The following is a 19,480-nucleotide window of genomic DNA, read 5'->3' on the forward strand; positions in this document are numbered from 1 at the left end:
GGCTCCGGGGTAGGGCGCCCCTTCCACAGCCGCCTCTGGCTCCAGTCCCGTGATGTTCGGCTTAAAGGGGGGCTGCCCTCACACACACCGTGCTTCTGGTAACACCGGTCACTGCAGGAGGCTCCTCAAGACGCAGGCGACAACAGGACAGCATGGGGCCCACTGCACCCTTCCTGCTCCCCACCTAGCGCCCAGACCGGGGCCTTCCACTTGCTCAGATTTAAAAAAATAAAAAAAAAAAAGAACAACCAAACAAAAGGCAGTAGATTCCAAGAAAGTTATTTATTTCCACTTGTCCTTACGAGTTAAAGACAGTATGCTTTTCATTAAAAAACAGTATCATGTACTATTTAGAAAATGGTTACACCTTTCCCAAAGAAAATACACCCAGTTTTGAACTCCCCACAACTTTTTAAGGATAGGTGCATTGGTTTGCCTTTTTTTTTTTTTGTTAAGAGTAATCCTCACGTGCATCAGCATTAGACACATATCAGTGAGGATAAAGTTACCACCAAATACATAAATGTTCCTGTATAATTACACATATGTTAACATAGAGGAACTCTTCCATGAATTAGTGCTCCATGGGCTCCTCTGACTTTTCCGCAGGTTCATCAGCAGGTGCAGCAGGCTTAAATAGAGAAAAAATACATATTAAAGGATTATCCAAATTAAGCATGGAGAAGGACAGAGCTGGTAATACAGATCATTAGAAGTCTGAGGATACTCTTTGTTATATGCATGAGAAACACATGTAGCCACTTCTGTTACAAGAAAGTGCAAAACAGTACTCGATCACAGATGAGGAAAGGAAATTTCACTGGAAATGCCTGCCAACAATTCAGCATAAATTGATTTAATACGTGTCTTAGTCTTCAGCTAAGATTATATGGTGTCTCCAGTTTTCAGGTAGTAACTTCTAATTTTAAAAATCACATTCCTAAAACTCTAGTAGAGTTAAATGTGAAACATAAAAACATCACAAAGTGTCTTTTAACACAGCCTACTTAGTTACATTCAAAACACACACCTTTCTCTGTGGTCTCTCCTCAAGACCTTCTAGGAATGGTGCTACATCATCATCATCATAGATAGTAAACTCCATGTCTTTGCCAACAATTCCAATGGAAACATTCTGTTAAGCAAAGTTTTGAAAGAAATGAGAACCATTTTTCTGCAAATAACTCTGCGGCTTTACAGCTTTCACTTGTGAAACAGACAAAAGCTTCCCCCTGGAATAATAAAACTCATTGTGCTACTTGTGTCTACTTAAGGAAGAAAGAAAATTTTGAGAGACTCCTTCGGTAGTTTGCACTAGAAAAGGAAAAGGAGGGAGATTTACTCCCTAGAACAACTACCATGTTTTAAAAATCTTATCAGTAAAACCACCAATCAAGGGTTTCAACTCCTTTTTTTCCTTTTTAATAACAAATACCTGATTTTTCAAAACTGATTTCCATTTTGCATTTTCATTATTGTAAGAGTTCTAGAAAACAGCAGGATGGCATAAGAACAAAAATTTTAGATTAAACATGGATAAGAGCAAGATTAGCCACAAAGAGAACAACTTTTGGTAACAGACCAGCTTAGAAGATTCTTGTTCAACAGTTGCTCAGTTCATGTTTCCTGTCTATGGTTTCTGCAATCTATGGTTTCTGCAACTTTTTGACGCTGGATACTCAATCAATACTTTGTGTACTATATTCCCTTACTACCAGGTCAATTAGCGACTATGCTTATAATGCAAAGCTAATAATTCTAGTTGTACACAACATACCTTAAATATTGATCTAACTTTAAAATATAATGAAGCCACCAGGGAAACAATGTCATATTTAGATAAAGTATCACTTCTGTAAAGAAAAATAAATCTCAGATAGTTAAGGAAGCTGTAAGTAAACTGGTGACATACAAAATGCAGATGATACTATCTACCAAGTGTTTGGCTTCCAAGTTTCAGCCCCAGCCATACTTTACATCAGTTTTGTCATGGTCATTACCAAAAACAATGGGAGTACAATTTCTTATTAAGTAAACCTAGCATATACCTTGGTGGTCAGATCCTGTTCAGCAGGAAGAGTCTCTCTGAGAGCACGCAGTCCATGTTTAACTAGCTCATTTAGATTACCTTAAAAATAAAAGCAGGAAGATATTTACAAAACATGGCATTACCTCTACTTATTTTCCCCTTACTCCCATTCTCAGTTGATGCAACTCCTCTCCTTAGATATTTCTGGTACTGAATGCAGAGTTGGTTAAAACAAAGTATACCTTTGGAAGCTGTACATCTGAAATTGAATGCATCTGGTTTTGGCAACCACACTGCCTCCAATGCAGCAATAATCAAGCTATCTTTCCCCCTTTTTTGTCTCCACATCATTGGTTTCATATAAAAATAAATTCACAATTTAGAATGTACCACCGAAGTATTTGCTCTGACATACTATGCCTGCTCTGATATAGAAAGAAAACTTTCCCTGGGTTAAACAGGACAGAGGCCTCTTCCTTTTTGCTCTGCTTTTCTGAGCACAAGTTCCCTTTTCATTAGATCTAACAAGCATCCAGATGTTAGACATGAAAATTTGTAATACTTTCTTCACAGTTCTGACCTCATGCAGATTTACACTCGTGCCAAACTTGGCCCCCAAAATTTACTTTATCTTACTAAATCCAATGAATGAAGCAGTAGCAGAAAAACTATGTAACTGATAAAGACCACTAGATAGCTACGGTTTCTTTACTCACAGTCAGTAAATTCAGTCATGTGTCTCTCCAAGTAAGTTCGTGCTGACTGTGAACGAGCACCAATGGACATTGCTTTACAGTCAAAATAGTTTGCAGAGGGACAAGTTTGGAAGATGTGAGGACCCATATCCTAAAAGGAAGAAAAAACAAACCATTAAACAAATGTATAAACTCGTAGCAAGTCTGTTGCTAGAACACGATATTTTCTAACACATAGTTTTGTCTCATGATACATTAGCTTATACATATGCACAGAGTAATTCCATACTGCTTATCACACCACTGTTCTTTATCCAGTTCCTTCAAAGCTATTCTAAAAAATTAAAAATGTAGTGTTCTACAGAAACCCTTGTTTACACTTTTTCATTACAATGTATTTTTTACACAGAGAATATAGCTCGCACCAAAACCATTTCCTTCTCTGCTCCATAAACTGTACCATGCTTATGATAACAGTACGCTTCCTACTTCATGACCTGCAAATGGTATTTTACACACACAGTGTCTTATCTGCACAATGGCAAGGTTAGTTATACAGCAGATTTCAGGCAAGCTGACAATTTCCTTCAACCTTCTTCAGGTCAAAAATCTTCAGGGCAGAGATTCATTGTGTGCTCCATTAAGCAAACTGTTGTTTCTAAACAAGATAGAGGCCACTGATGATTTTCACATCCACTTTTTATAAAAGTTATGCTTCAAGGTATGACACAGAAAATGATTTCCTTATTCAGAGAATTGATCATCTGCCTCTTCCTTTAATGTTTTCCTCTTTAACATGTACTTGTTGTCTAGAATTGCATTAAGCATGCTTTGTTCTAGACCGATAGCATCTAGCACGGCTTACTTACATCATAACCTGCAATAAGCAGTCCTACGCCATATGGTCTTCTGCCATAACGCTGTGTTGGTATCTGCGTTTCTTAAGAAAGCTAAGGAAACAATCTCCAAGGAACACGTAACGAAAACATTTTCTTAAGAAAGAAGCAGAGATGCACCAAAATTGCAGTGTAGTTTTTGTAAAGCCTCTTGTAGTATCAAAGGCTATGTTTGAAGAAATAGATCTCAAGACTCATCTGGAATACCAGTGCCCTCTCTTTTTCTCACCCGAAGAACATCTAGCAGTTAGCTTTCCCAGAAGAACTGAGTGGTGTGTTCAGCCAAGCACCACAAACAGCTCACTTAATGCTGTACAGCCTCACTTACTTTCTTACACCTTTAACTTTTTCTAGGCACCTGATAACAGAATGCAAGGCCTCCACTGTGCTCCATGCACCGACAACATATATTTTTTACTCGTGGTGATTTAAGCGAGCACGTACAATTCAGTAAATAATCATATTTTAAACCAGTCATATTTCCTCCCCCACCTCCAAAGGCCTGGTACTATGTAACAAAAACAGTGCTAAGTTAAATGCTGCACAGCACTTTACCACTTTTGTACTATTTCAGTGTATGTTCCAGCATATTCTCTGAGAGAATATACAAACATCTTAAATAAGGAAAAATTTAACTTTGAATTAACTTTTTCATTTTAGTACGACTTTTAAGTTGTGATATATAAAACTAATTTTGAGAACAAGTATAAAAAAAACTTAGAAGGTGAACGAGTGTTAAAAGAAAAAAAGGATACTGCTTCCGATTAGTGACACTAATCGAGAAACTGGAAGAGGTCTATCGAACACAAATCTAGAATCCAGACACTCCTGACGCATGAAATTGCTAGGAGAAAAAAAAATAAAATCAATGCACAGATTAAAGTCACAATGAGTTTCCCAATATTTGCCTGTTAAGGTAAGTGTATTTTTGTTTCAGCTCGACTTGTTGAGAAAAAGGGTCAGAGGCATTACATAATTTCATTTCATCTGACCTATAACTGTTATTTAGAAAGCTGACCACAGGCTTTAAGGAGTATTAGTACTTCAGTCATACAAAAGGGAAGGTGGAAGTTCACACAGGCTACAGATGGGTCGTCTGGAAAAAAATAGTTAAATGCTAACATTTCTTTGTTACATTACAGCAATTAAATTTTATCTCAGTAATTCTTCCAATGCCTTCTTTGTCTTTTCCTATCAAACCTCTTTCAGTGTGTATTTACCTCATTTGATGAAATTATGTGGCCTACAGGTGAAAGGCAAACCCCTCTAGCTGACACACAAGGCACTGTATGCTTTTAATAACCTTAAGTGCATGTACACAGCAGCAACTACTAAAGGGATACAGGTGATGCACTTTCTCAGACGGCTTGGAAACCCCATCACACTGAGGAAACCAGACAGGACTGTCTTACTAGTAACAAAACCAAAGAGCAAAATTTAGTGCCAAACAAATAAGATTTCTGCCAACAACTTAAAAATCTGCCAGAATTTCATACTGAGGTCTTTGGCATAGTACAACAGAGCGAGACTAATCCTTAGCTGACCATAAAATTTCATTCGCAATAGTCTACAAATGAACTTTCACTTATTATTGCAGAACTGTTTATGTCAACAGCTAAGACACTCACCACAAGAGTCTTGCATCAGCAGTAAGTCCAGCAATGGAGATACCGATATGGTTGTCAACGTACAGGATTTTTTTCTGATGAGCTGCCAGCTCAGACTGTGCTCTCTACACATAAAAGGAGAAAGCTACGTGGCAGACTGACCAGTTTGCCAAGCACTGTGGAGAAATCTGCTAACATTTACTGCAAGAACTGAATATAATCACGAAACAGTCAAAAAAACAACAACAAAAATAAACCCACAACCTATAAACTTGCAACAGAAGACCAAAAAAAAAAAAACTAGCTCCATTTCAGTAGGAGACTAAGAGGAAGAAAGAACAGACACTTGCTCAAATTTTAAAGAAAATGAATAGTTTTACTACTTAATAACTAACAAAAAAATAGAGGAGTGCTTATCTTTTAGAGGGAAAATTTTTCACTCCATTCACGATTTTGTGAAAATCTGCTTAGCAGAGGTACTGAAAATATGTTTCTATACTAGTACTAAAGCAAAAGGAAACTGGGATTACATTTATGTTACATAAGCAAAAAAAGTTCAGACTGTGCTAAACTAACTTGACAAACCAGAACTTTTGTACTAACATTGCCATCCGCAAAACAAAGTTTTAAACTTACCTTTAAAGCTACCAGGACAGCATGCGTTTTTGATTTCAGCCCCACAGTAGCTGAGCCTTGTTTCACGGCTTCCATGGCATATTCTATTTGATGAATTCGCCCCTACAGAATAAAATCAAAGGTAATCATTCTAAAATTAATCCTCTATATCAACTTGCAATGGTTTTTTTGATTTACAGACCTTTGATTCCCCCCACCACAACAGGTACGCTGACTGCATAACAGTTGAAGTCTACAAGCAACGTATTTCCTCTTATCTTTCGCAAACTCTTCACCACTAACCCACACAAATCTGGCTGTCTCTGAGACACTCACTATTGCATATAAAGAAACATACAAAAAAATTGAAAGGGTGAACAAGTCTGATGTTGTCAGAATCACAAAACTTTTGTCATTCTGTTAGATACTGATTCCACCGAAGACAATGCGATTCAAAGATGGAACTTCCAGCTGAAGTTGGACTTGTAACTTTTAATCGAGTTTCCTGAAGAAACGAGTCTTATGCAATTGTTGTGTCTCACCATCCATTCCCCAATAACTTCTGAACAAGTTATTAGTCAACTGCAGTAAAGCCTGAAAGAGGAGTAGAGGTCTCAAAGACAATTAATTCCCCCCAAGTTCTGCAGAGTCAGCCTGCAGCTTTGTGGGAAAATACGACGACATCCTTTCAGTACTACCACGGAGGGCAAAGCAGCTAATTTCCCGCGCTCTAGTTGGCCAGCCTATTTCAAATAATCAGCATGGTCACTGCTGCTATGCAAGAACTGGAATTACCGAATGCAGCACACGGTTATCTCCTATCAGTTCCAGTGTATTAAAATACAGCACACTGCTGGAGCTGTTACAACAGGAATGTGCTGGTGATAACGCAAAGAAAAATCACCTCGTATTAGTTCCATTTATGAGTTCCATTATGTATATACATATGGTTTGTAAAAGGTTTTTGATTTATTTATTTAGAGAAATACAAGGTCTCCTACATGCATAGCATATCCTACATATAGGTATTTCATGTCCAAGAGCAGTGTAGAAACACGGTGACCCATCCAACAGATGTTTATCAACTATCATGAATGACTTACAAGGCTGGAAAGCCACGAAGCACTGCCCAGCCTTTAATCTTGTATCCCCTTCCCTTTAAAACAATATTGGAAAACATTCCCCCAAATGAAACATGATTATTCTTTGCTCCTCTACTAACAATGCCCAGAATTATTATGGTATCATATAACAGCCTCTGTGACCCAGCCACCTGCAGGAATGTGTGGAGCACTGATTTTAAACTGCTTTTATCAAAGTGCTGTTCATATTTTCAAGACAACTTATGAAGAAAGTAGAAATGAGTGTTGTTGATGATTTCATGATAGCTACTAAAAGCCTAAAAACTGTAAAAGTCTACTGAAAGTAATTTTAAAGTAAGAGATGAAAAAATTAAAGTCTCTAATGCAGGATCTGTCAGGAAAGACAATCATTAAGAGGGATGAGAGGTAGATGTAGTTTTCCGATTTTGGATACAGAATTCTGACTTTGACTTTTCAGATACTAAAAAGACATTAGTAACAGCCTCGACATTGTTTTTAAACTCTAAAAAATACTTGATAGTTAGGAAATTGAAAAAAACAGTCTAGAAGTGAAGACTAGAAAAGATAACATGCACAGAGGTGACCAGAGATGCAAAAAGATGCTGTAGCTTACAAATGTGCGTGACCAGAAGGAAAAGAAATACCAAATCTAAAATTCTTCTCCATAGCCACTGAGGAATTTTAAAAGCAACGCAATTCTTAAGATACCAGCACAGCAACAGAACGCAAACAAGCAGAGCAGACCTTCACTATGTAAAGAAGCAACTTGCCTGCATTGAGAGAGTTATCAGTATTACATTTACTGCAGAAACAAAGCTCAAAAGCATTAGGTGTTTGTTAGCCTGCGTCCTACGCGAGAGATGTGGCAGTGCCCGGGAGAAACGGGCAGCCTGGCTTCCCCTCCCATTGTCACCATCTTCAGCTCCCAAAGGTGCCTTTGTAAGTGGTGAGGGGAGGGGGGTACCGACATCATCGGTTGCAGGGAACGGCCTGTCACAGTTTCATTTGTGCAAAATTTAGGACTTATCGCTACCAAACAAACTTGAAACCACAAACAAAAGTGAAGAGTGAAAAGAGCAATACAGGCTGTTCTAAGGGATACACAAGGTACACACGGAATGTATTGAACATATGGAACGTGCACACGCTTATGCGCATGTGCGTGTCTGTGTGAACTGGACAGGGACAATTTCGCTGCATGTTATTTGCAGCATGCACTGAAGTTTGAAGGTAACAGTAAGTATCTGCACTGAACGTTTTCAAATGCACGTTTCCTTAACCAAAAGCTGCTGCTCATATCACTGGCACGTTCTTATATGTTAAATCTCCTCAAAGCTTTCATCATCCTTTGAGATAAACAAATGCATTTCTCAAAGCAGTTCAAAGCCATCTACAGCTATCATGGTACTAACTAAAGTACGTTCAAGATTATATTCGTGTAGGATGAAAAGCACCAAAAACGCTGTTTCAATATATTTGAAAATTTATCTTTCACAAAATAGTACCACGCGATGAAATTTTTCAGCAGTAATACAAACCCACAAACCAGTGATACAGTAGCTTTATAAATAACAAGCCGTATTGCTGTATTTAAAACAAGTCTTTAGCTTTACCAAATGTAGAAAAGGCTCCTATTTTCCATAAGTTCCTTATCTTGAAGCATACATAGCAAAAGAAGAGGCAATTTACCACCTCAGCTGTGTCAGGCATTTGCTTCTAAAATTCTAAGATATCTATTCTTAACTCAGCACAGCCTCTGTAAGTTTTAGAAGAATATACGGCGTGAGACTGACATGAAACTGATTCAGAGGTAACAGGATTACCAATTCAAGTGCAAATCACAATACAGCCTCACACACAGGTAGCGTGAAGCCTCCCTAACATTACGCAACATGGAGAGCTGAAGATACCTGCAGCTGAACAGACTTCATCATTAAAGCACAATGCAACTTGCACTACAAAATAATATTGCATTTAACCTCCAGCATGTGCTAACTCTCAGTGCTATAAGCTTTATACTTAGCATTTATTTAACACGGATGCTTGCGAGCATTTCAACTTATAAAATTCAGATTTGCTTATTCATTCTGAAAAAAAATAATCAGAATTTCAGATTCAATGCTTCAGGTTACTGTTTGGGTACAGTCATTGAGATGGGGGCTTCCAAGGCAGTAAAAACTAACCGATCAAAACGACAAACAGCTGCTGTTACGCCTTACTTGACGAAGTCAGTACCTTCCCACTTAAGCACTAAGCCTTAACTTTACTTGTGTCAATCTTTTGTACCGAACAGCTCGAACGAAGCCCTTGCAAGATCAATTGTAGGAGAATTCTTTCCGGCCGCTGACTAAGCATTCCCAACGTCAGCTATGGAACGAAAGAGAAAGCGAGGGCGCAGCAGCCTGGCCTTCGGGAGATGCAGCCTCAGCCCCGTGCTTTCAGGCCCGTTACTCACCACCTTCGCACTCCTCCCTGTAAAACAATGCCGATGGCCGCTCTGCCTCTCCGGCGCATCCAGGACGAGCGCCTGCGGTCACCTCGGCGCCCTGTGAGCTCCCGGGCCGGCAGAGCAGGCTCAGGGCCGCGGGCCCGCTGCTCCCGTTCCGGGCGCCGCGGCCTGCCGGCGGCCCCGCGGGCAGCCCGGTGCTGCCGAGGCCCCCCCGCGCGGTGCCGGGCGGCGAAGCGGGCCGAGCGCGAAGGCCGGCTTACCTGGGGGCTCCACACGGTGACGTCGTTGTCGTACTGGTTGCGGAACTGCGGGCACAAAGGCACAGCCGTCAGCGCGGCCCGCGCCGGGGCCGGAGGCCCGGGCAAGCCCCGGCCGCGATCCCGCGCGGCCGCAGCCGGCGCCGTGCCGGGCAGCAGCGGCCGGGGCCGGGGCCGCCCGGGGAGGCCGCAGCGCGGGGCAGGCCCGGCCCCAAGGCCCCGTCCCCGCCAAGTGCTGACTCACGGCCCCGCTCCCCGCTCCCTTCCCTCTCCCCCCGCCGCCGTCCCCCCCGCTCGGCGCAGGGCCCGGCGGTGCCGCGGGCGCCGGCCCTGCCCGCCCGGCCCTGCCGCTCACCATCCTGCCTCCCCCGACGGCGGCGCGGGCTCCGGGGCGGCGAGCGGCAGCGCTCGGGCAGCGATCGCTCGGCCTGCGGGCGGCCAGGCGGCACCAGCCGCGCCCCGACTCACCGAGCGGGCGAGCTCCGCCCGCCCCCGCCCCCGCCCCCGCCCCGCGGCGCCTGCGCGGTTTGCTCCCGTCGCACGCGTTCCCCCTGCGGAGGTGCCCGGTCTGCGCCTGCTTTTTGCTTTCCCTCCGTAGCACGGCCAGCTCAGGCCATGCCTCCTCACCCCCCGACTGATGAGTAGCGTTCATGGTAGTATTCGACCTTTTTTTTTTTTTTTTTCTCCAATTTTAATATCGCTAACCATGATTATTTTCTTTTCAAAACGAGGGTTTTTGTGAGAGCAGAAGGCGAAAGGATGGAGAAAACTCCAGCTAAAGAAGGGAGGTGGGCAGTACTGGAGCTAAAAAGGAGACTGGAAGAAGTGAGAGCTGCTGACCAGGGCACTGAAACAAAACAGAAGCCAAACTTTATACACGCGAAGGCAGGATACAAATGTAAATTATCCACGCAGTCAGAATTAAACGCGATCTTGTGCAGACAGCAAGCATACAAATTGTATATCTTGCTTCAGGAGACTAAAGGGTTTAGAGCTACTTATTCTGAAATCACTAGAAGCAGGTTTTAAAGCTGTATTTTTAGCCCTTGCCCTTTTATCACAAGCACAAAGCGTACAACTTGTTGGGCTTCCCAGTCTGCAATTAAGTTTTCATACAGGGTCTATGCTAACAAAGGTTATAAGCTTAAGTAACTAACATAAAAAAAAAAAAAGGCTGGTAGGAGCAAAACAACAGCCACTGTTAATCAGATCTAGCAGACTGGATATCCTCTTATGTTTTGGAAAAAAAGTACAGGAAGCCTCTGAAATAATATAACAGTCAAATGACAAGCACAATTATGAATAATACTAGAAAATATCACTGTGTCTTAATTACAGCTAAGATGCGATTTCTAAGTGGGTCTTTTTGCTCTCACACTAAAGGTAGAAAACAAAGTGCTTAACAGAAATGAATTGCTTACTGGAGCTCTTATTTTGGATGATTAAAATGTGTATACAATTGTAACTGAAAAGCGAGTAAAAAAAGAATTACTAGGAGAACTTCTATGTAGGGTTGCAGGACTTAAGCATGAAGACAAACAAGAATCAGGTGGTACTATATTTGTATGTTTTATTTTTTCAACAAGTACCCAGCTGCTGGAATCACGGTCACTCAAATCAAACCAGTATTGCGTGCGTACCTTTTGGTTATTGTGGGACCAATGATAACATTTCTCTTAGCACTGGTGAATTTGTACAAAACTTTTCACTGGAGAGGACCACGGTGTTGTCTAGAAAAGAAATCTAAACAGACTGATTTTAATTATCTAACTCGTTATGTTTAAGCTTTGTGATTAATAAAAAAACAATCGATGTGAAATAACTTCCTTTCTTCAACACTGTTTGATGTGCATTGAAACAGGATATATAAACATTTTAAGTGAGCTGACGAGCTTTCAAGTTACAGTGAACTTTCAGTAAATATTCCTGTAGTCTCTGCTATAATGCCATTCTGTAATAACTTCCTTACAGCAATAAGTGACTCCCGAAAGGTCTGCTTACTCCACCTGCAGTAACAGAACAATAGACAGATATTTCCTCTCTTTTGGCAAAAGTGTATTAGTTTTCATAGAATGCTAAACTATGCCAAGACTCTATTGTTCTGTGTGTATACTGATAAGAACAGGAAGTAATGTTAGGAACCACATTTCTGGTAATAAAGAGGCAGGATTTTTTAAAACTTCACACTAGAAAATTAGATGAAATCTATACAAATGAATTTTTAGAAGCTGTATCAACTATTACATAGGTACATTAAATTGCAACTTCAGTATTTTCCTGCATAATTTTTTTTTTTTTAATGTATGGATAGAAAAATATATCCAAAACTTCAAGTTATAAAGTCCAGCTATTAAGAAATTCCTCAAAACCAAACTGGCTCAAGTAATGTGGCATTGAAAAATGTTGCACAGAAGCTTCTTTCCCTCCTTTACTGATGAGCTGGGCAAAGCAGTGAGGCAGGCACTGGATGGAGTTTCAGCTGCTCTCCTGAGTGCTTGAGACAGCGTAACTGCTACCACATTCCCAAGGCAGCAACGCAGGAGGTTATCAGAGACAGGAATATTCTCTAGGAACCAGGAAGTGCTTACAGGGGAAGGAAGTCATTCACTTCCCTCTACTCAGTACTCCTGTGTCCCCCCCCTTAGGCTCAGTCTGAGCCCTTTACAAGCAGGTGCAATTCCAGTGCTTTTGCAGTTTATTTCTATTCACATCTTGGGTGCACTACCGTTTAAAAGTACAAAAATGAGAGAAAGGAATCAACAAGGCGAAATCAAATAGCTCTTTTTCAGTTAACGAAGTTATCAAAGCAAAAAAGCATTTATATATATATATTTTCCCAAATATACATATTACTGAGCAGTTACTGAAATAAATGAAGTTTGTGGTTTTTCACTCATCTAAAGTTACGAAAATTTGATTGAAGGCCTTAAATTATGGTGTCAGTAAAATTTAAGCAATGGACAAGTGCTGTGTTGACCTCTGCACTTGGGAAAATGTCACTCCTGATATATTTAATGGTGTACAGTGGCCTGCATGAAGTGATCTGACAGTTTTAGACAGCTTCACAGGAGATAAAAATCCTTGCCAAAAGACTAGAGCAATGCAGGCATAGTTGACTGACACAGCAGAAAAATGTCTTCTTGTCACTTCTCCGATGCTGAAATTGGGTGCCATTAAAAGCAGCAGGTTCAAGAAAAGACAAGGATATGTACTGAGACATGGAATACCTGCACTGTGGAAATACTTGCAACTGAACACAATTTGGTCACAGATTCAAAGATCAGCTGGACAAATTCACACACAGGATGACTTTTCAAGCCACCTTGCAAAACTGCTGATACAATATTTGAATCAATTGCAGCAGGGAAAAAACAGCTAACCTAAAATGAGCATATAAAGTCTCAAGAGAAATTAATGATACTCTTTTGTTCTGTTACATTCCCAGCGTAGTTATAAACAGCATCTGACATCTGAGCAATGGCAGGCTGGCTCTGAAGAGATTAACATACAGGAACTAAAAGGGAAGGGCACTTACGCCCTCCCTACTGCTGATTCATTAGAGGAAATGACATTCCACCAAGTCCACCTTTGGGATACCACTCATGATCAATCTACATTAACCACTGTGCTGCTGAGTACTATGATCCTGTAGTTTTATGGTGTGTTGTTTTTTTTTTTTTGGTTCCAACTGTAACACACCCAGCATCTGCACGTTTCTTGCTGCCTAGGGACAGCAGACTGCAAACAAAAGAAAGAAAACTGTTGTGCTAAAATAAGAGACAGACTGAATTAAGGTGGCATCTTCATCCCCTTGGAAAAGGGGAAAGGACAGGGAGATAATGAAGCCACTCCTGGCAGATGGACAACTTATTACTGGCAAACGGCAGTGCTGTTACCATTTCACAAGTAGGAATGGGTGTACCACTGTAAGATTCAAATCCGTTAATTTCTTTAGCCTGCATTTCATGACTTGTGTTGTACAGCTTTCTCCAGTAAGTAGCTGTCTACATATAAGAATAAAAGTATTATCAATTAATCTCAATATTCAACAAATAATAATAATAATAAAAAACATTGTTTAATATCTAGTAAGTGTTGGGAATCTGACTATTACTACTGGGAGAAATAAGTGGTCAATATTAGCCTCAGGAGACTTGAAAGGTACTATTTTAGCTAAAGAAAATGAATGGAGAAAAGGCCACAAGCCAGGCAAAGTGATAGGCCACTCCTATAACAGGTGGCATAACCAAGAACATGTGGAAACAAAATATTAGAAGCTGCTATGAAATAACATTGATGCTATATAATAAGTATGCCAGCATACCAATAGAAGCTACAAAATACCACTATTTCATATACTGCCTTTCCATTTTGCCATTGCAAATTTACATATTAGGTAACTAACAAACAACAACAAACAAACAATAAAAAAAGAAATTATTAATGAAACAAAAAGTTTTAGGCAGTCTTTGTTGTGGCTTTGTAACAATGCTACACCTGTTAAAGTGAAATGTGGGATGTTGTAAGAAACTAAGAATAGCAAAATCTCGAGACTTGTACAGTTTAGATCTTTTTTGTATCCTATGGTCAAAGTACATTTGATACTCAAGTCAACGAGGCCAACAGAAGAAAGGGTGGATATGCTTTTCTGAAAATGAGTACAAGACTCTTAGAAATGATAATCAGGAAAATGAGCAGACCTTGAAAAGTAGTCTTCACTCCCCTACTAAATCTTATTCACTGTAGTCTACAAATACATAGGGCAGAAATAGCAATCACATGTTTTAGAAGACCCTTTAATTAATATGCCATATTTAGTAGGATTACATTTAAACCTAATTTAGTCTCAAGTCACCACGATTCATCATCACCTCACATTAAACTCTTACATTTCTCAAGCTGATGATTTTTGTCCTTTGATTTTAATGCCATGAACCTGGATCTCAATATATACAATAAAATTGGGCTTAATAATGCCCCAAATACCATTATTCAGACAGAAATATGAAGCCAACGTTCCATCTTCATGAACATTTTATCAAATTAAGGCTACTTAAGATTAAATTGGATATTGTTACAACACATTCAGGACTGTACATTTTGATTTTTGGTGTTTTTTTTTTTGAGAACTGTCTTACTCTCTTGACAATGCAAACAGTCTATACTTGGAAGCAATACAGCTAATAAATTTACTTCTTCATTAATGGCTATTTTATAACATCTAGAATTAATTTTAAGCATCTGCATGGGGCAGTCGAATACGATGACATGTCCATCAACTAAGTTAAGACTGACAGAAAATATTTCTGACAGCTGCCATAAACATACATACTTGACCCTAGAATTATTTAAAGATGATCTCAAAGGCTCTCACAAAGAAAAAAAAAAAGAATGAATCATTTTGCATTTAGTACCGTAAATAGGAAAAATAACTTGTCTCTATAAAAGATGCCAAATTCCTCTCCTATTCTTCTGCAAGTTCTCAGGAGAGGTACAGACATCATTTCTCTATGAGACATCATTTCTCTATGACAGCCTTGCATTTATGTTGCCAAAGGCATTTTTAACATTTTTTAAACTACTGACCAATTTAAAACACTTCAATATTCTGTCATGAAAAATGTTAGCAATGTGAGATTTTAAAGCTAATTCCTAATTTTTAAAAAATCCATAGCTTTTGTGAACTGACATCAGTTGCCCTTTTTGGGAAAGGACCTCTGAACAACTAACCTTGCTTGATCATCACAGCTGGTTGAGAACGATCAGGCAATCTTGAGAGCAGGACAAAATAATCCATGTGTTAAGAGAACTGCAGAAAGGAGTCCGGTTCTTTCTGTCCAATCCTGGAACAGATAAGGGGAACAAGGTTCAACACAGCAGAGCTGTTGTAGCATATGTTGGTCATAGGAATAGTTTTGATTTGTAACTTCTTGTTTGAATAAATCAAACTAAATTATATTTAATTTGAAATTCATGCAGATGTTATTGCTAGTTCTTTCTTGGTCTTGAAATTTCTTCATGCCCAGTGAGGGTTTCTGTATCATATACATTAATTATATAAGAAAAATATATTTTGAGCTATAATTTACTTGCTAGTCTAGAAGGTGTGATTTAAACTCTGTATATTATATTGTCTGAGACATCAAATGATGGTGATAATTCTTCAGGTGTCTGTTATGGGAGTATTATGAAACACCTTATTTACTTTTACAAAAATCTGTTAAGCTTTTTATTTCAATGAAAAACCAGTAGTTATTTTAAGGGTCTGAACATAAAAGCACATTTTCAGCATGCATATTGGTAAATAAGCTATTTCAAATATATTAATTGCTGCTGTTGACTCATTTTTAGATTTTTGATTATGAATAAAACTGAATGAAAACCAAGCTGTCAAACATTCAACAGTAGATACATAACTTTCTGAGACAGACATATATGAATTACACGAGTTCATGATTGAATTCTGTGTCAGTTATATTAATGATGAAATTTTTCAAAATTTCTACCTGTGAAAGAAATAACTATAATTGTCAGCAAAAGTTGGAAACCACAGAGTGATAAAGAGACAGAGAGAAATCCTTTGTAATCCATGAGAACACTAATGGATCCTATTTCCTTACAACAGACATTATTGTCATATTAAATTAATGGCTAGACAAAGTATTACCTTCTTAGTTATGCATTTACATTCCATAAATATTTTACAATGAGTACTTATACATGGATTGCACAATGAAAGGTTCACAGAGTGTTTTTGCACTCATCTATTGTTGCCAAAATTTTCTGCTTGAAAAATGGAAATGCATTCACATACACAAATAAATTTGCCAGAGGCAATTAAGCTACGTTTTTTGTATCATTTAAAAATGAGGAAAGACCACCCTAGGAATGACTTAACATTCCTTGCAAGACATTAAGGATTTGCATGACACTTAACTTTACAGGCATTTTCAAGTGCTATAGGAGTATTGAACTTATTGTAATATTCAGTTACTATTTAGGCAACAATTCTGGTTGTTCTTCAAAAAGTGACTCAAACCATTCATAGCATGGATTCAGTTTTTGATTAGGAATGACTACAATACAGAATTACTATGAAGGAAAAAAATAGATGTTTGAGTAAGCTTTAGTCTTAAAAAATCTTGCTGTCATCAGCCTTTTCTTTTTCTAGTATTTGCCAAGTTCCTAATTTTGCTACATGCATTTTAACAGCATTGCTGTCATTCATATCCCTGGTTTTCATAGTACAAATTTTGTTTGGCACTGCCATCTTTATTGCATATATTCCAAAACTAACAGCGATGGGAACAGAAACCTAAGCCTGTCCTGACAAACGTAAGATAGGTTCTGGCAGCATAATGTCCATTGTCTTCCATTGTTCTCGCAGATGACTGAGCTCAGACAGTGCATCATACATGCCTAAATTGTGAACAAATTCCATTGATGTAAGGGTGGTTCTAAATCCAAAGTATTTGGTGCAACCCTTGGCTCCTAAGCCCAGTCTATGGAAGGATTCAGTGAAAGGCCTGAAGAGCTCTAAATTAATTCCAGTCTTATTATAACCCTGTCTCGAAATCAGCTAGCATCTAAAAACCTCTGCACTGGTTATTAGCATATCACTATATAGTCAACACATCTGCACAGCTGGCTTTGATTTTAAGAACTATATATCAGCTAAATTTGTGACTATTTATGTCATTCACAACAGGTTCTCTAGCACTAAAACATTTTTGAGATGTTCTTATCACATCATTATAACAACAGGAACAATTCTTCAGACAAACAGAAGATTCCATATGTGAAACATGGAAAATAATTTTAAGAAAGGAGAAAATCAGAAGATCTTTGCATTTGTATAGACCCTTTCAAGTATCTTATAGTGATTAATAAAAGCAGGAAGATACTTTTGAGCTTGAAAATTGAGTATGTGCCTCTAGATTTTGAAAAGCAACCTGTGACTGAGGTTATCACTTTCTGGTTATGCAACTCGAAATGCGTTATGGTGATACAATTTCCAGAAAGTCCTGGGCACCTCCTTGTTTCATAGTGAGCAGTAAATATATTCTCACTACTGACTTTATACAATATTCAGTACACATTATTTAGATTAATTTCTTCAAAAGTAGCATTCTTACCACTAAAGCAAAACATTAGGTTAATTTGTTTAGGATCTTACCCAAAAAACATTCACACAATGCAATTTAAAGTATGCCCTGGTGCTGCTTCCTTATCAGTAATTACCAATCTTCACCCAGGTATACATAGGCTTGCCGTATATCACTGATGTGATAGCAACGTGTTTCTAATGCTAATCACGCTCATCATCCATTTCTTTAGGTATTTTATTCTTCAAAATATATTCAACTTCAGCTTTAAAATCCAGTTTCTAAATTACAATCTTTGCATCATCAATGATGATTTTTTTTTCCGCTTTGACTTTAGTATAGCCACGGTTTTAATTATACTTGGGACATGTAGTTTGTGTGAGTGTATTTCTCCAAATTTCACACCAGAAGCATTCACATTATGAATTTAAAGGATTAAACTATATCCTGGACATCAACCTACGGGAACAAATCTGTGAATAGTCCTTTAGCCTAAATCTGATAAACCATAAAGAAGGAAAGAAACTCTAAAATACAACAGAAGTCAACAGAAAAACAACTTTGTTATGCACGTTTGCATTTTTACAAAAAGTTTTAAGAATATAACATTTGCAGCTGTAGCGTATGAGTAAAATGACAGCAGTGCTTCATTGCTTTGAAGTGGTTTATGTTCCCTGTAACAGGCTTTTGAGCAGTGGTATCAAATTGACCAGCTTTCTCTGGTTACTAGCCAGGGAGGAATGCAGTATACTATCATTTCTACCAAGTCCAGCGAACATGAATTTCACAGAATGTTTCTCAGATCAGGAAATGTCATTTCTTAAGTTGCATTGCTGCACATGCATATCTCCATTTTATGGTCAGTAACTTTGGTCAGTATGGTCAGTAACTTTTTCTTTAAAAGTTACTAACTTTAAAGTTACTAACTTCTAGAAAACTAAAAAAGTTTTCTTTAAAAAGTTACTAACAGTTTTTACACAAATCTAGCTTTGTGTGCATTCTTCCATACTTTTACTTTCGTAATGCATACTTCTTCCCAAGATCTCAATAGCATAAGTTGTGAAGGACCTGTGATAAACATTTGACAAGCACTTAAAAGTGTAAGTACTGTTTCCGACCACTCAAAAAGTGCTCAGAAACAGAGGAAAAAACTACCGTGTTCAGATCGTACTTGAAAATTGCTTCATGAAGGAGACAAAAATACAAATCCTTCAATATACAATTACTACAGTATCAACAAAGCCAAAGAAGCCACCAGCTTGGAAGTGCCGTGCTGAAACAGCTGTCAAATAGACTGAGCTGCCAGAGGAACCCAGCTCCATCCAGGAAACAGAGACAATGAGGCCAAGGAAAGGGAAATTGACTTTTCTGTGTATCACGTGGCGAATTAAGTCTACTTAGCCCAATACATTTGCCTCTTATTTGTTCCTCTATTAATCAAGGTATTTCTCTGATGGCCAAATAAATAGTCTCTGGGCATTAAAAAAAAAAAATAAAATTCAATAATGAAGTTGAATTCAATAGAGAAGTTGAAATCTTCATGTCAAGTCAGCCTTATGTTCATACTTAAGAGATATTGATGTGAAGGCAATGGCTTGGGTTGCTGTACTAGAAGACAGCAGATTTTGGCATTAGTGCAGATTCTGAAATAAGTTCTACTTACTATCAGCTAGCTTTAGCTATTAATGTGATCATAATTACCATTTTATCTTCCAAACAACTCT

At 38.7% G+C, this 19,480-nt stretch overlaps 1 protein-coding gene across 3 annotated transcripts in view; it reads right to left on the reverse strand.

Annotated features, from left to right (window-relative positions):
• Window positions 1–263: 263 nt before the first annotated feature.
• PSMA1 (proteasome 20S subunit alpha 1) overlaps window positions 264–19,480 on the reverse strand; it is a 30,788-nt gene continuing 11,571 nt past the window's right edge. Inside the window, exons 1-10 of one of the 3 annotated variants that reach the window (XM_080595890.1) lie at window positions 10,007–10,122; window positions 9,655–9,699; window positions 5,864–5,965; window positions 5,249–5,352; window positions 4,376–4,464; window positions 3,594–3,664; window positions 2,746–2,875; window positions 2,049–2,128; window positions 1,031–1,135; window positions 264–631 (exon numbers count right to left, since the gene is read on the reverse strand). In XM_080595890.1, the coding sequence (XP_080452016.1) occupies window positions 575–631; window positions 1,031–1,135; window positions 2,049–2,128; window positions 2,746–2,875; window positions 3,594–3,664; window positions 4,376–4,464; window positions 5,249–5,352; window positions 5,864–5,965; window positions 9,655–9,699; window positions 10,007–10,009 (786 nt within the window). In that variant the 5' untranslated portion in view covers window positions 10,010–10,122 and the 3' untranslated portion in view covers window positions 264–574. Of the gene's footprint in view, window positions 632–1,030; window positions 1,136–2,048; window positions 2,129–2,745; window positions 2,876–3,593; window positions 3,665–4,375; window positions 4,465–5,248; window positions 5,353–5,863; window positions 5,966–9,400; window positions 9,553–9,654; window positions 9,700–10,006; window positions 10,123–15,381; window positions 15,495–19,480 lie in introns of those variants that run through there. The other 2 variants (XM_080595891.1, XM_080595892.1) reach the window with 2 other exon arrangements.

This window comes from Anser brachyrhynchus (genome assembly GCF_964034855.1).
Source record: "Anser brachyrhynchus genome assembly, chromosome: 5".
In the NCBI taxonomy this organism is placed as follows: Eukaryota; Metazoa; Chordata; class Aves; order Anseriformes; family Anatidae; genus Anser; species Anser brachyrhynchus.